The 18,205-nt window shown below is 45.1% G+C and overlaps 1 protein-coding gene across 1 annotated transcript; it reads right to left on the bottom strand.

The window, feature by feature from the left end:
* Window positions 1–349: 349 nt before the first annotated feature.
* LOC136475219 (transcription factor TCP7-like) lies at window positions 350–4,600 on the bottom strand. Its single transcript, XM_066472772.1, has one exon. It carries the CDS (start codon window positions 4,496–4,498, stop codon window positions 3,791–3,793), a length of 708 nt encoding a protein of 235 aa, XP_066328869.1. The 5' UTR covers window positions 4,499–4,600; the 3' UTR covers window positions 350–3,790.
* Between the last annotated feature and the right edge of the window lie 13,605 nt (window positions 4,601–18,205).

Below are 18,205 nucleotides of genomic sequence, written 5' to 3'. Positions count from 1 at the left end.
CTTTATATATAACACAGCTCATTCATTATACGTTCTACCGGTTGCCTCAAACATGGTAGGGGTCAAATGAAAGTGAACAAGCCTCTCTCTCTCCCTAACGATTCAATTTGCAATATGCTTATTCATGTCACGAAGGTTGAGAGAATGAGAATCTTGGGGGATGCGATAATTTGCAAAGCACGGAAGCAGGATTAGGGTTGGATAATGAGCCGAGCTGGCTCGGCTCGGCTCGTTAAGATAACGAGCTAGCTCGGCTCGTTATCTTAATGAGCCAGAAAGCCAGCTCGGCTCGGCTCGTTAAGAGCTCGAGCTGGTTCGTTAAGCTCGCGAGCCAGGTATAAAAAATACATAAAATATAATATTTGCATTTATCTAAAGCTTGAGAATAGTAATAATACAAAAATAACACATCCAATAGCATTAAATTGAACAAAAAATTAATATGTACTAACATATATACAAATATGATAATATACTATAGTATTACACCATACATTCATGGTCCATACTCCATACCATACATAATGTGTCCATGTACATCCATTAAAAATAAAACGATAAAGTCATAATAATCGCAAGTTTATAGGGTCTAGACCGGTCATCAATCAATTGTAAAGTAAAAGACATAGTAATACAAAAACTAATACAAGTTTTGCTGCTTTTTTCTCTAAAAGTGTGGCTCGTTTGGCTCGCGAGCTGGCCCGTTATAGCTAACGAGCTAAAATCTTGACTCGGCTCGGCTCGTTATCTTAACGAGTCGAGCCGAGCCAGCCACGAGCCGAGCAAGTTAACGAGCTTCGAGTTTTTTATCCAGCTTTAAGCAGGATCCATCACGTCAGTCACAGCCTTTATTATGTATACGGAGTATGTAGGAGGACTGTAGGCATTGGCGGATCCAGGGGGGCTGGAGCCCCCCGTGAGCCTTAATTCCTCGTTAAATTACAGTAGCATCAAGCATAAATCATCATTAAATCTTCATTATCAATCAACATGTTCATTACTTAGCCTCCTCCTTGATCTCATCCTGAATCCGCCACTGACTGTAGGAGTATGCAGATGTACATGTATCTCCCTTTTTTTTTCCTCCCCTTTTGCATTGACACATAAACAAAAAGGCTGCTTAATTACCAGTCGTATTACTTTCTACTCCACCCAAAAAGAGTGCAGCTCGTGACAGTACACATGATTCGAACACTTGTTCATCAATGACTTTACTAATTCCGAAGAAGAAAAAAACATGGGAGAGAGGACAACATGGGACTAGAAATATAGCCCGGACAGAACATTGCAAGCTCACTTTTTCAAGACAGGACAACATGTTAGTACTTAGTAGTAGTACGAGTGTACTAGTAAACTGGATTAGAAAGACGAAAGCAGAAGTTTGCAATTGAAAAATGAGTATGCCAAAGCAGCAGGAGCACATGGCCTGGCGGTCGCATGTAGGCCTAGGCTCTACTAGGGTAGGGGTAAAGACGACGTCCCTGTTCGTTTGAGACCGCTATTTTTCAGCAATAGAACATTATTTTTCTTTACCAACGAATCAGCGTCATCAGCAGCGTAGAAACCATCATCCAGATCAGGGCCGACGACGACATGGAGGGAGAGCTGACCATCGTCGACTCCCTCAGTTATCTTTTGTTTTCAGATCTTAGGCCCTGTTTTGTTTGTAAAATTTTTTGCCTCCTACAATAAAAGAACATGTTTGGACACATGCATAGAGTACTAAATGTAGACGAAAAAAAACTAATTGCACAGTTCTCGGCAAAATCGCGAGACGAATCTTTTATGAAAAGCCTTAAGTGCTACAGTACCCACATGTGCTAATGACCGGTTAATTAGTATCATTAGATTCGTCTCGTAGTTTCCTGATGGGTTCTGTAATTTGTTTTTTTATTAGTATCCAAAAACCCCTCCCGACATCCTTCCGACACATCTGATGTGACACCAAAAAAATTTTCAACTCCCAAACTAAACACACCCTTGTCCAAAAGTCCAGGCAACCAGATTTGCTTAAGAAAAAGGAGGTGCAAAAGGCCAAAAGGGAAATAATAAGTAGACAGGACGGAGGCTAGTGACTAATGAGAGAGATGATCCCCCACTCAAACACCACACTAGCACAGCAACAGTGCAGAGAATCAACACATGAATGATTGTCATTATAGTTAATTAAAGGCGGTGACACCAACCAAAGCCACAGCCGCGATTCCTTATCAAAAGCTGGTTTGCCACCACCACAGTACACACACCCAGTCTCCCAGAGGAGACGGACGAGAAGGATGCATGATTACTATTGGAATATCCAACACAGAAAGAGAATTCCAGCATTACTACTACAGACGCACCAGGATTTGCAGCTGCAGTGCCCCAGTGCACCGCGTAGTCTCCCTCCCTCCTTAAAACAGGCAAGGGCAGGCTACTACGTGCCCCAATTTTGCAACCATGATTGTCCGATTGACACTGCGTACAAAGGAAAAAACTGCCTAGGAGTACACGACACTGGTGGTACCTACAGTGGTAACAAGACAGAGACACAGCAACCAACAACAATACGCCATGGCAAGAAACAGGATGATGAATTGAATGGAACAAACCTTATTTTTCCCATTCTTATTTTTTGTCCATTAATTGATCAATAAACACATCATCAAACAATCCATACGACGTGGATACATACATGGCGTACACTCATACATACATACACACAGGACAGGACCTGAACTGAGCTACTGCCAACAGCTGATGACTAATAAATAAGTACTTAGACTACCAGTAGTACTTATATTATTCTCAAGCACTAATCCAATCCAGATAAGAGCTCAAAAGGAAATCAACTTAACTGCTAAGTAAATGACAGCAAGCAGACGCAGCACAGCAGAGCAAGGGAGAGGAGGAACATACATGTGGACAACTTAGAAGGCAGGGCCAGCCTCAGTCTGTCTTCCCTCCGAGACTGACAGGCACAACACAAACAATCATAGGATGGGAGAGCTGATGCATGCAGCTGCAGTAACGAACGACAATTTGGTACCGACTCCTCTTTGTTTTGTGCAACAAGGAGAGCACTGGACTGGACCTGCTGCTTATTGTTCTTGTTCTGTTGCAAGAAACAGCTCACAAGGAAATAAAGGAAGGATAAACCACATTCCTGTTCTGAGTTGTGACAGTCCCCAACAGCAAACCCGCCATGATCCTTCAGGAGCTTTGCTACTGTGGATGCTGCAATGCAAGCAGGGGTGGAGTGACACAAGAGACCCAGTAGTGGCTAGTGACATGCAAGCAAGCGGCTGGATGTCCAATGCCGCCGCCAAATGGGAACAACAGAGCATAGCAGAGCAAGCCTTGCATTTCCTTTCTTTCCTTGATGCAGTGAAATTGAGCGGGTGATGAGTGATGATAATCTGTTGCAGCTGCTTTGCTTGATTGCTTACTTGAAGGCCACCCAATTCGGGTCGGGTGGCCAACACAACACTAGAAGAAAGGAAAAGGAAACCCCCCAAAAAAAATGGAAGGAAGGCGACATGGCTGCGACTGAGAGTTGAGTGAGAGTGACACTATCTATCAATCTATGCCGAATTGAGCACGCACACACAAAAGACTGACTGACAGAGAGACAAGACACGCGGAATGGAGCTGAACAGCCAAGCCAAGCAAACCGGAGAAGTCGGAATTGGAAACCCTAGTGAAAGGGGAAGAGTAGGCCAGGCCGCCCTAAAACCCTAGCGGCGGCGGACGGGACGTGGGAACCGAGGAGGAGTGAGATGACGAGGAATTGACAAGGACCCTCAGCCGCTCAGCGTGCGGTCTCCTCCTCGGCCCGGCCGGCGGTGGTGGCAGCCGCCGTGGGAGCGGGCCCACCGGAGAAGGAGGCGAGCAGGTTGAGGTTGCCCTGCGCGACGGGGAGGTAGTTACCGACCCTGGCGGCGGACGCCTCCCCGGCCATGGCCGGCGCGGCAGCGGCCGCGGCCACCATCATCTCCGGCGCGGCCGCGAAGCTCCAGAGCTGGCCGAAGTCGGCCCGCGCCGGCAGCGCCCAGAAACCCGGTGCCGGGGCGGCGACGGTGGGCTCGGCGTCGGCGCCGTCCCCGCGGACGCGCTTGCCGAGGATGAAGGGCGCGGCGGCGGCGTGCGGGAGGCCGCCGGTGGGGGAGGCGGCCAGCGGGTGGGGGCTGGTGGAGGACGGGGATGAGGTGGAGAAGGACGCCGGCGTGGTGCCGGTGCCGGTGGCGGCGATGATGGAGGGCTCGGCCTGGCGGAGCAGCCACTCGATGGTCTGGCCGTCGGACTTGTGGCCGAGCTCCCGCGTGAGCTGGAACACGCGGGCGGCGCAGATGATGGGCATGCGGATGCGCCGGCCACGCCCGTCCACCTTGCTGTGGCGGTCCTTGGACGGCGCCTTGCGCACGGCCAGCGCGCCGGAGTTGCCGTTTCCGTTGGAGGCCGGCACGAGCTGCTTGTCCGCGGGCGCGGCGCTGCCGCTGCAGTCTGGCCTCGTCGTCATGAGGACGGACGGAGGCTGGCCCGGACTGGTGGCTGCCGACTGGCGGAGCAGAGCAGGAAGAGAGGAATGGAGCCGGTGGAGGGCGGGGCCAATGATTGAGGGCCAAGCCGCCCGGTGGGTGGAGACAGCACATGGGGGAGCTGTGGGGACCACGAGCCCCCACACCCACTCCCAGGCTAGCGTGGACGTCAATGACCGATGGGTCCGGGAGTATGGTAGACCCCATATGTCAGTTACAGGGATTACCTGTGACTCGGGTAGGGCCTCTCTGCCCCTGCTGGCTGGCCCCACCCAGTGTGACCGCTAGTCCACTCGAGTCGTCCTCCCTCCGATCCAAAAATATGATGGATGATCCGAAGCGAAATGGAATTTCATCAGGATATGTACATTTAAATATATATTTTGGATACACATATGAAGCAACTGCTTTTTTAGCCATGAATCCGATAATACGATCCTCTGTGCCATCTCTATAAAATTTAGATAAAAAGGAAATTTAAACAAGTTTATTTTTATGGCGCCATTGGTTTGTCTGGAAAGGCAAACGGGCAACTCCACTTGTGCGAAACAGCCTCAAGAATGGTGAGCAGGAGAGAAAGGGGAATCAAGCCAGACCAGCCATGTATGACAGAGGTTTAGGGGGTGTTTGGTCGCTGTCTCATCGGATGTTTGACACATGCATGGAGTATTAAATATAGATTAATTATGAAACTAATTATATAGTTTGCGACTAATTTGCGAGACGAATCTTTTGAGCCTAATTAGTCCATGATTTGACAATGTTTTGCTACAGTAAACATATGCTAATGATAGGTTAATTAGGCTTAAAAAAATTCGCCTCGTGGAGTACTGACGGATTATGTAATTTGTTTTTTTATTAGTATCCGAACACCTTATGCAACATCCTCCCGACACACCTCCTAAATTTTAGTAGCGGGATCCAAACACCCCCCTTACTTGGGTTGGTTTCCTTCATAATGCTTCACCTTTTGGTTAAGTACGTTCATCTCTCTCCGCTTTTGTTTTAATTATCCCTAAAAACAAATCAATTTGCAAGTTTTCATAATATTTTCCAGTTGCGCGACAAAGATCACCTTTTGCCCAATTACAACTCTGCTCTCCATGACACCACCACTGCCTCATTCTACGACGAAGGGATTTTGCGCCACAAGGATGGCGGTCGACGGAGAGTTCCATGCCGAGGGATATGTTTGCCTTTTGTGCTTGTCTGTAATACAAAAAATAAAACTAGCACTCCCTCCGTTCTAAATTATAAGTTATTTTGATTTTTTTTACATCCTTTTTGCTATGCATCTAGGTATAATAATACGTCTAGATACATGAATAAACTTAAAAGTCAAAGCGATTTATAATTTGTATCTTAGGATGAAAAACAAAGGAAAGGAAAGCGAGCTTCCAAAACTTTGTTAGTCGTCTAGTCCATCAGGAGAGCCATTCCTTCTTTCTTGTCAGCCGCCGCTTTCCCTTCTGTTTCACTTTTTTTGTCCAGTCCAACCAATGGTTCGGTTCGCTTTGGACACAAGACTTCTCCTCGGCAGCAACAGGGCAGCTCGGTTGACAACCTCGGCCACAGAGAGTACCAGATAAACCATATTCCGGTTCGAGTTTTATGCAGATTGGATATATGTATCCACCAACTTGTTTTTTCACAAATTTTAAATTCTTGGACCTGGATTAGCCAAATAACCCAGTCTCCTCTTTCTTCTTTTTGAAGCGCATCACAACCAAATTGCGTTGTAGCAGTGTTGTTGTGCTCTGTGACCTGTGAGCTAGCTAATCACCACGAATAAATTGGAATTGGAAAGAAACAGCAGCCACAGGATGTGGATATTGTTGGTGCATGATGGTACAAGAGGAAGGACTCGCACTGGCACTGGCACTAGCAGAGTGTGTAGGCGAGACAACGACGTTTCTTTTGATGGTTTTGCTCCGGAGTGAGTGTGATCTGAATATCTGATGGATGCTCATCTCATCTGCGTGGTTGTGGCATCGCTATCGAGCCCGTACGACGATCAGTTTCCTCAGGTAGGGCCCACGCTGTCCAGCTCTGGGCTGTGGCTATCCGTTGGGCGTGGGCCCTCTCTCTGAAAGTCTGTCCCGTCTGGATCCGGTGCGGGTGCGGGTGCGACTGCAAGTTTCCAGGAGAGTAAAAAACAGTAGCGTACGTGTAAGTACGTGACATGTTTGTTACGGTTACGGGTGGGTGGATCCCCACACCCAATCCGGGTAACGCCAATCGACTCACTGGACAAGTGGAGGGAGCTGCCTGCTCCAATCATCCCTCCCATCTCTACCCACTTACTTCCTCCATCCCAAAACAATACGTACTACCATTCTAGGTCTGTTTGAATTAAGTCAATCTTTTTATTAAGTCAGACTAGATTTCTAAAAAAATATATTATCGGCATCAATATGTTCAACTAGGCTTGTTATAAAAAAAATATGAGTCTGTCTACTACACACCCATGTGTTTTATGTAGTTTTAACACATGAATTTTTTTGCACCATAGGATTAAGATCCAACAGCCTCCACCTTTTTTCTACCTCCAGCCTCTAGCCTCCACAGATTACATATCACATATCATATTTTTTTTTTCTATTGAATGACAAATCACAGATCCGTCGCCGCCACCGCCGGGGCGAGCTCGCCGGTCGTCGTCGCCGGCGCCGATGGTCACCGGTGAGAAAGAGAGAGAGGGAGAGAGATAAAAAAAATCCATGTGTTGATTTTTTTTGCTAAAACACATGTGTTGTATAGCGTTTCTGGAAAAATATACTTATTCTATTGATTCATCTAATGGCGTTCACTAAGCATCACATATAGTATTACTATCTTTTATACATATTTGATCGAGCTTGAGATTCGTTGGCTCAACGATTTGTTTGTTTGTTTGTGAGACAGATAGAGAGAGCAATATTATTATAACACAAAGAAGAAGAGAATCTAATCTAACACGGGAGGAGTATACAGTTAACCAACCTAACTGTATACATTTGCCTCGTCTGCAGGCAGCATCCCCGTTTCCGGCTGCCAATCCTTAATAATCTTGAGAATACATACATATTATATTGCTTGCGTTTAGGGATTATCTATTATTATATATCATATGAAAGCAGAATCCTGAGGATGGAGACGGCAGCTCTGCGGGACACAGGTTGACATGTCCACCAGGCCGGCCCAGCCTACCCTCCAACCCTCTCGGAACGATCCTTCGGCCGGTGGACTGGGCCCTTAGGACTTAGCAGGAGGGAGCAGGCCCACTGACCCCATAAGGACCTGTTTTCAAACCACTTTCTTTTCTCAGTCCCACAAAGGTAATGGCGTCAAGGCACTGTTTGGATAGGGTGGACCGACCCATTAACATCCTCCGGGCGCATCACATGACACAAGCTATCTAGGTGAATTACCCTTACCAACGGATGCAAGCAGAAAACATTGTAAGAATCCTGAACAAGAGACGATCCTGTTCGCTTGAGCTACTTCTCAGTTATCGAACGGTATTTTTCTCTCACAACATTTCAGCATAAACCAAATTTCAGCATAAGCGAACAAGTAGCTACAGATTAGATAGACATCTGCTAAATAAATAGTGGTACACGTATACAAGTCTAATATTGATGTAACATGGGGAAAATAGGTTGTGGATGTTGCACCAAAACTAGTAAGAACATATATACATACATACAACTTTATAAAATAAGAAAAATAACAAGACCAAATATACTACAATCATAGTTGATGTTAATGCAGGTAAATGCACCATAATAGTAGACCTTGGGAATACTAAGAGTATCTCCAAGAGTAACCAATATTTTCTTCCTAAAAACATGGAGTTTTACAAAAAGCATCCGAAGGAATAAAGAAGGCCATCTCCAAAAGTTTCTAATAATCAACTCCTAAAATATAGAAAACAATTTTACATCAACAATCCTACACTATTTGTAAATTATCCTAACCACTTTTATATATTCTTTCTCTCTTGGACATTTTTCTACTCTTTATTCTTTCCACGTCCTTACACCTTTAGATTGGCCGACAAACAAGCGCCGGGAGAGAAGATACGCGGAACAGGGTGATTTTTCTCAAGTTCTAAAAGATTAAGAGGATGGATTATAAGTTGTTGGAGAGGGATTTTTTTTTCTCATCTTGCTAAAAACCAAGGATTAGAAAGGGATTTAGAGAACTCTTGGAGATGCTCCGATACATTGCCGCAAAACTCATCCAGATGATCAAACAAATAACCAGGAAAGGTCTGCCTACCGGTTGCAGCAAGATTTCCCATTTTTCTTGCTCCCACCATCTCCAAAATCACCGTGCCAAAACTGTAGATATCAGATCTGCTGCTTGGTGTTTCATACTGTCTTGAAAACACCTAAGGTGCGATATACCCAGCAGTGCCTCGATCTTGCACCAGAAATATTGACCTCTCTTTCCTTTTTTTTCCGCAGAGTTTCATTTTGCTAACCCAAAATTTAATACTTTAGGGCGCAAGTTCTGGTGGTCTAACAAGATATTATGTGGTTTAATATTAAAAAAATCGACAATCTATGTCCTGCAGCCGGTATACAGATAGTCGATACCTCATGCTACTCCAACAATGATCTCATACAACTTATTGTTTTCTCTCAATGGAATCAACTATGCTTCCAAATGTGTACAAATCTAAACAGCCATTCTGCATGTACTCATATACCAATGACCTGTGAGAGCCTTCCAAACAATACCCTAAGAGAGTGATGATGTTGCAATGACTTGCCCGACTGATGGTTGTAACTTCATTTTTCAAAGTCTGCCCCACTGGCGAAGCAACTGCAAATTTTTAAAATATATAATATATATAGTAAATAGTCTATGTTTATATCAAAAGAGTATAATAAAAAAATCTTGTTATAATGTTTATGGATATCTTTTAGACAATAAAATCAGAATATAATTAGAATAAAATGTTTTGATTTATTTAAATTTGTTTGCCTACCATATTTCTCTGCCCCTGCTCTTTTTGTTTGTCAAAAGCTTAACTGCATGCACTAGGCCACTTTACATGATTTCGTCTCCTCACCTGAGTCCGTTCGAACAGGATCAATAATAGAGCCAAGTGCTTGGCTGTAAGTTAAGTTGTAAGCCAAGCTATACAATAGATGTCTTATTTTTGTCTATAAATTTATTATTATTATGTGGTATCATGTCTTACTTTCTCTTTCCTATTCCTCCTCACATACCCTGATTTTTTTTTTAATTTTAACACTTTTTTAAAACTAAATTTAAATATAACATTGTGGGTTTTTTTTAAACTAACACTTTTGGCCGCACCTATTGTCCTAGCACGGCCAAATGCCTGTGCTGCGTCATGTATGGTGGCGCGGCAGAGGACTGACGTGGCGACGATCGGATTCGCTGACTGCTGACATGACAGGGCCTGCCGCGCCACCGATCTTGGCGCGGCAATGCCGCGCCCTGATCCGTGGCGCGGCAGAGCCGAATATAACCCCCGCGACCAGTCTCGCCTGCCTGAGCAGCAAACCACGCGCCTGGCCGCCGCGCCCGCATCTGCCCGCGCCAGCCCGTCGCCCAGCACGCTGGCCCTGCCCGCCGCCGAGCACGCCGGCCGCTGTGCCACGAACGCCGGCACGGCACGGCCGCGCGGCCGCCCGGTGCGGCCGCCGCGCCCGCATGCTGACGCGCGACCCCCTCTTGCCACGCACGGCGGCTGCCCGTCGAGGCCTGCGCCTGCGCCCCCTGGCCCGGTCTAGCGTGCCACCGCCACGAGGACGAGCGCCGCTGCCGCGAGGTGCTCCCCTAATGTAGTTAGTATAGTTAATAAAGTTAGTAAAATTAGTAAAGTATAGTTAGTATAGTTACTAAAGTTAGTTAGTTTAGTTAGTAAAGTTAGTTTAGTAAGTTAGTATAGATAGTAAAGTTAGGTAGTTTAGTTAGTACAATTATTGAGTCTAGTTATACATTGGATTTAGTCTAATTAGTTGTTGTAGTTAGCCTTGTATAGATGTTAATATTAGATTATTTAGTATATTTATAGTTAGAATAGGTATTAATATTACTATGGACATTACGTATGACGATTTCGACGACTTGATGAAGTTTTTTGAAATGGTTTTACAGATGGATTGTTGTGTTAGAGTTTTATACGGAGGAAGTGTTATGAGAGAAGATGGTATGTTTGAGGATATGAAAGAAGAATTAGAATGGTTTGATGAACCTCCTAGCTTCAACGACATTTGTGTCCGTTTGAATGCAAAGTTTGGCGGTGATTTCATACTGAAGGGGAGGTTTGATACTGGGAAGACTAGGGCATACTATGTCCTTATGCCCTTACGCGACCCTGCTCACTGGTCCCACTACACTAGGGTTCTCCAAGGTTCTAATGTGCCCATGGCTGAGGTAGTGGTGGAGAATGGGTACAGGATGCAGGGTGTTTAGGAAGGCCCGTCCATTGATGGTTTTGGAGGCAATGAATAAGAAATAGGGGTCAAAGGGGAAGCAACTCAGGATAGTTTCATTCAACTGCAGTATGCTGTATAAGCAATGACTTCGATGTGAATGAGTTTGAACGGGAAGAGGAGGAGCAGGAGGAGGAGGACAGGATCGGTAATGTAGTTAGCAGTGATTCAGACGATTCTGATGATGATCAAGGAGGGACAGATGTTATGCCAACACTGGCTGATGCCATGCTAGTACCGATTCATACTATGCCATTACCAGTACCAACTGAGGTTTTGCATAGTGTCCAGGCTCAGGGTAGACTAGTCACAGATTTGGCTGCAGATGATACCCCCTATGATTCATGGGCCAGAATTAGCGAAATGCAATAGTATGTTCCACCACCACCTTACACAGCGACTGAGCTTGAGCAACTAAGGTCCAAGAACGTACCTTTCAAGGGTGTTCTGAACTATAGGGATGTCAGCATGATGGATATGGCAGTTTATGACACCGGTCTCTAGATGTGTAGGAATTCATTGTATGATCATGAGAAAGAAACCCTTAGGAAGGGGATGATATTCAACACAATATCAGAGATGAAACTCTTCCTTTAGGACTATATTGTGTATCACCATAGGTTGTACACCGTCACTCATTCAGACCAGGAGTTGAGGTACCACGTGATATGTAAAAACAGTTGTATGTGGAGGTTAAATGCACGAAAGAGATAAAGTGATGGTAAGTGGAGGATAACTAAAGTTGTTGAACCCCACACTTACTTAGACAATAGGGGGAAGGAAAATCATCAGCAGCTCACTGCATGTTACCTTGCCTGTTGTATATTGGAGCTCGTTGATGACAATAATGATATTTCGGCGTCTTCTTTATAATAGTCCATATCTGGATTCATTAAGTACGATGTGACGTACGGAAAGGCTTGGCATGCTAAGCAAATTGCTCTAGCGATTCGATGGGGTAGTTAGGAGGAAGCATACAATAGGGTGCCCCGCATCTTATGTGTAATGCATTACTACAACCCTGACTTGAAATGGTTTGTGGACACCGGAGGTATGTGTTTTCAAGACCCATTGAGGCATGTCCTCTATCATGTGTTCTGGTCGTTCGCGCAAACGGAACATGCATTCCAGTTTTGTCGGCCAGTCGTACTTGTTGATGGCACTTTCCTAACAGGAAAGTACAGGGGCACCTTGATGATGGCTGCTGTTGTTTATCCTGAGGATCAGATAGTACCCATGGCTTTTGCTTTGGCAGAGGGAGAGAATAATGAATCGTGGTCATGGTTCTTGTGGCTTCTACGTGTACAAGTGCTTGTCCCAACTCGCACGATATGTTTGATCTCGAACCGTCATGCAGAGCTTCTTAATGCTGCAGCTGAGCATATAGATGGGTTCTCGCCTCTAGTACATAGATTGTGCATGAGACACTTTGCCGCTAATTCTTCTGGCGGCATCAGTGGAAGCAGGAGGTATGTGACAAGGTAAATGCTCTATGTTGTGTACGTACAGAGCACCAGTTTAAGGAGACAAAGAGAGAACTAGACAAGATGATAAATGCAGTGGGAAATGCCTGGTTAGAGGCGTAGATGGAACAGAAAGCTCAGTGGGCTTTAACATATGACGAGGGGGGTTTCAGGTATGGCATCATGACCACTAACTCCTCAGAGTCCTTCAACCGTGTATTCACTAGAGTTCGATCGTTGCTTGTGTCTAGAATTGTTGAGCTCTCCTTTCATAAGTGCAACGAATATTTTATGAAGAGGTGGGAACTTGCGTAGAGGAATATAGCTGAGTAGGGGCGTTTTGGAAAGGCCGAAGCTGGACATTTGAAGGAGGCCGAGGAATTGGCCAAGCAGCACACCACCGAGTTGTATGGACCCTAAAAGGGACCGTGACGCCTAAGAAGGGGGGTGAATTAGGCAACTTAAAATTCTAACTCTAAACTATAGCCTCTTTTTCTACCCTTTGCAAAACCTATGCAAAAGATAAACTATCTAAATGTGCAACTATGGTTTTGCTAGTGTATTGCTATCTCTACCGTAAAAGGAGTAATGTAATCAATGTAAATGCGAAAGCTAAAGAGCAAGATAGAGATATGCAAACTCCCATCGATGACTCTGGTATTTTTACCGAGGTATCGAGAAGTGCGCAAGCTTCCTCCTAGTCCTCGTTGGAGCCCCTTGCAAGGAATCCCTCGCAAGGGCCAAGCTCCCGGTCAGGTAACTCCGTGGATAGCCTTAGGCCTTCCCCACGCGGTGGCGGCCACACAACAAACGCGGTTGGTGTGATCTCACAAAACAACAAGCCCCTTCGATGTACAACAATAGTGCGTGCAAACACCGAGTGGTAAGAGGTATGCAAATCTCACTAAACACTAGACCTAAACCTAGAACAAGCACATAAGCAGTGGTCTAATCAACCTAAGCACTTCGCAAAGCACCTACGCTAATCACCTAATAAAACACTAAGCACTATGCAAGTGGAGATCACTAAAATGGTGTATCAACACCCTAGATATGTTTCCTTAGCTCCACTCAACTTATTTGGCCGATTGGGGGTTGTATTTATAAGTCCCACTAAGAAAGTAGCCGTTGGGGACGAAGTCCCGCTTTTTTGCTACTGACTGGACGCTGATCATGTCCTGACCGGACGCGTTCGGTCGTCCCAACCATTGAAGCCGCGATCCACTGATCGGACGCTACCAGCGTCCGGTCACCTACCACCGGACGTGTCTTGTCGTAGTTTTGCCGCTCTGGAACCTCTCTGTACTCGACCGAACTCTGTTGTCCTACGTTCAGTCGATTTACCGCCAGCGTCCGGTCCAGCGTCCGGTCGCTGCTGCTGACGCCTATTGCCGAGCCACTTGATCGGAGCGTCCGATTGCTTTCTTCTAGCGTCCGGTCACCTCTATGAGCTCGTTTCTTCGTGATCTTGCGTACAGCTTGGTTCCTATCTTCGTGCTTAGACTTTGCTTGATATCTTGGATCTTGTCTTGTGCTCCTAGGGTCTTGCTTATGGTGTTGATCATCGGATCATCACGTCGCCTTTGTCCAAGTCACGTCTTTACCCTATTGGACTACAAAACAATCACTTGCAAATTCATTAGTCTAATTTGGTTGTGTTGGTCATCAAACACCAAAATTCAAAGTAAATGGGCCAAGGGTCCATTTTCCTTACAGACCCCACCGCCATATCTTTAGTATACGGGGCAAGGGTGGCACAAGCTTGGGCGGCGAACGTTATGGTGGACGAAACTACCGAGTTGATCTTGAAAAGATAGAGTACAGTTGCAACGTCCCTCAGATCATGCATGCCCCTTGCTCTCATATGATCACGATCTGCAGGGTTCGCGGGTACAACTATGAGGATCTATCATATATGTCACCCTTGTATCTCCGTTCGAACACCGTTAGTATTTGGGATATGAGCTTCGAGCCATACCTTGACCCGACATAGTGGCCACCTTATAATGGTTATGACTATGTGCCGCATTCGGATCTAATGAAGGTAGGGAAGGGTAGGAGGAAGAAGAAGCGACTCAAGAGGGACATGGATGCTATGAGAGGGTATGGCGAAGACATGTACGGCGGTGGAGACTTTAACGAGACCCATGGCAGGAATCTTTGCTCTGTTTGCAAACAATCTGGTCACAAGGCTAGCAGGCATAGAAGACGAAGGTAGCAGGTGATTCCATATTGTGTTCATATTGCATAACAAGTAGTTCAAATTTTGCAATGCTATATAATGTTAATCTGAATATTGTTAATTTGAATACTCTAACCCTTTGTTTATCAATTTGTAACAGGATGGCCCCTCCCATGCCGTACCAGCTGTACCCCCTTCTTCCACCGGACGACAAGGTTTTTAAGAAACGTTAAAGGGATCCTTACATTCCTAGGACTTAGTTCGTTACGTCGAACTTATGTCGAACGAATATTGTCCTCGAAAACTTACAGACTCATAAACCAATGAAAATATTATGTGGCAACTTGTCATCCATTTATTTGCTTCACATTCGTTTCAACCACAACCCAATGGAATATAAGATAACACAATGGAATTTCTACTACATAGCTACATTGATTATTAATAAAGCATGGAACTAACAGATGGCGCAATCAAAAACCCTCAGTCAGAAATATACTGAGTAAGCAACTCGTCGTCCGAGTACCAATCCTCAACCACAACCCTGTAGCTGTGGCTAGCCTCACATGCATTGCCCTAATCTATCTTTCGCCTGTAGTAAGCGGCCTTTGCTTCATCTGCAGCCTCTGCGGCCTGAGTGAAGAACGCATCGTCATCCTCCTCTGCCTGCAAGCCCGCCTCTGCTAGAGCGATGAGCTCGCTCAGTCTATCAGTGTCATCTTCAGCCTCCTCCGCCTGTAAGCCTACCTCTGCTAGAGCGATGAGCTCGCTGAGTCTGCTATTGTCATCCTTATCCTCGTCTCCCTCATCAGACAACACAATCGGTGATTCAACGGTGCGACCAGCTCGCTTTCTATGCTCATCTAACTTCTTTTCCTCATACCTTGCATGAGCCACCTCTGCAACATGGTCCTCGCTGCATCCAATCTCTTCATGTATAAAATACAATCAGTTAACAACGTGATTATATTACATTTAAAATCAGGCAACGAAAAAAGGCTTTCAAGCACTCACTGGCACATAATGCAATAACATGCTCGTTCAAAACATGTCTGCACTCCTATCTCCTCTCTTGCCTCCTTTCTTGCCCTCTCCTCCTCTAATGTCATCCGTCTCTCTAATCCCCATTTCTCAAGGCCAACGTCGATCGGGTTACAAATACCGCGCTGTCTAGCAAACTCATGCATCTTGTCTTTGTGATGTTTAATGAAAAGGTTGATGTAGTCAGGTCCATATCCCCTCTTCTGTGCAATTACTTGCCTCTCCTTAAGTTCATCTAAAAACTTAGCTTGACCATCATAACATTTCCACCTGCATTTCCTAGTGCTCTGTTCAAACAAAAAATTATATCATATATGTCTTAGCAAAAGAAACAAAATACGATTTTATGGTTACCACAAAAATAACCAACCTCATCATAGTCAATCATATGACCGTAATAATGGCCTATTTCAAGCTCCGAAGAAACTAGACCATGGTTGGATTTAACACCATATTCACACTTGACTGGTGGTGCTTTATAAATTAACCTTTCTTTCTTCTTTTGCTTTGCCTTTAGAGGTTCTTCAGGCCATTTGTTCTTAGGACCATACAACCACTCCTTGAAACAACACTTCGTCATTGAATACACCTAAATAACGTGATATTAGTACATGAACACATATAGCTCAACATTTCAACACATACACTTTGCACTTACTTCATGCTTGTTTGGACACACAAACTTCAACGTATTGTCAGGGTTTATCATAGCTCGGTCTCCGCAATCGCACAGAGGAGGTTCCTCGAGTCATCTAACTACGGCTAACTGCTTCTCCTTAGCCGTCATACGGCTAACTGCTTCTCCTTAGCCATCATTGAAGGGGGGTTAGGGGAGGTGGAACCCACCGCTCAAAGTGCTCTCATAGATGTCGTCCTCTCCACCAATCGTCGAAAAGGAGGTACCTGAGGTCAAACTTGTCTGCACCGTCGATCCACTGAAAAAAAAGCATCTCTCATGGGCCTACACAACAAAAATTCAACAAAATATTATTAACCTAATAATACAAATGAAGAAGAAAAACATACGAAAATAATTACTTATATTAAAATGACTATATGTGTAGAAGCAACGAGCCGCTGTGTCCGGATGTTTCGATTGAAACACGTCGGCCGGATGTCCACAGTCACAGTTAGGGACAGTGAGTTCAGAAGGGACGGGGGCAACTTTGTTAGACTCGTCGGGGTACAATTCTCTAGGACGACCCCGTTTTTGCCATAATTACTCCTGAAACATGTCTTCCATCTAATAAAACAATTCAAATTAAACATCAATTAAAACAATGCAAATTAATTTAAAATATAATCATTTGCATTGCAACTAAAATAATGTAACCAACACTTATAGCAACAAAAATATACATGGTAAACATACTTCTAACTAAATAATTAACCTTAACATTGACAAAATCAAACTAATATCTTCCTTCAAACCGTAGCTCATAGTTCCCAAACATAATTTTTCTCCTAACCTTAACTCTCATTCATAAAATCCTATCCAACATTCAACGAAAATAAAATGTGAGTCATTACCTTGAACGAGGACGAGAAGGGAGGGAGGCGGCCAGGGAATAGATGGGAATGGAGGGAGACGGCAATGGAGGGCCGGACGGGGGGCGGGCGCGGCGGCCAGGCGCGGCCAGGCGGGGTTTGCAGCTCGGGCAGGCGGGACTGGCCGTGGGGGTTATATTCGGCTCTGCCGCGCCACGGATCAGGGCGCGGCACTGCCGCGCCAAGATCGGTGGCGCAGCAGGCCCTGCCACATCAACAGTCAGCGAATCCGTCGTCGCCACATCAGCCCGCTGCCAAGCCACCATGCTTGGCGCGACACAGGTATTTGGCCGCACCAGGGCAATAGACGCGGCCAAAAGTGTTAGTTTAAAAAAACCGACAGTGTTAGATTTAAAATTAGCTTTCAAAAGGTGTTAAAATTAAAAAAAAAAATCCATACACTCTTGTTTGGGCCCACATATGCTTATGGTAAACTAATTTTTTTAATGTCAATAATTTCTCGGCCTAAATAAACTGGTAAATATAGTGTTCCAGCTTATTTACCGTTCGACAGGCCGTAAACGATCATGAATTATTTACTGCTGGTTGATTTGGTGTGAGAGAAAAATACTGTTCCAGCTTATAATCCACGATCGTATACGAGCACGCGGCTGTCTAGTATCGGCTGGCTGGCATCATCATCAGTAAATATAGTTTTTCTTTTTGTCACCGATGGATGGATAATATTCTATTTCTCGTGCTGTGCCCACGTTACGATGCACATCCAACAGTTTGAGTAAAATTTTAACTTTCTGCTGCGAGGTAACAGTAGCACGTATCACTAACAGTTCATAGAGCAAATTTTACTTTCTCCTGCGAGGTCATGAGTAGCGCAGGTGAAAGTCCGAATTCATTCTTCCAGTGCTCCGCTATGATTTTTTTTTTCTTTTGAAAAAAAAAGGCTGTTCATTCTAACCAGCTCCATGGAACCGGCCGGGAGAACCCGTTGGTGTTCTTGAGCTCCATTCCGGCCTGCACAAGACACATCGGCTGATG

This window comes from Miscanthus floridulus, chromosome 8 (genome assembly GCF_019320115.1).
Source record: "Miscanthus floridulus cultivar M001 chromosome 8, ASM1932011v1, whole genome shotgun sequence".
Lineage (NCBI taxonomy): Eukaryota > Viridiplantae > Streptophyta > Magnoliopsida > Poales > Poaceae > Miscanthus > Miscanthus floridulus.
This window is presented reverse-complemented; position numbering and strand designations above follow the sequence as displayed.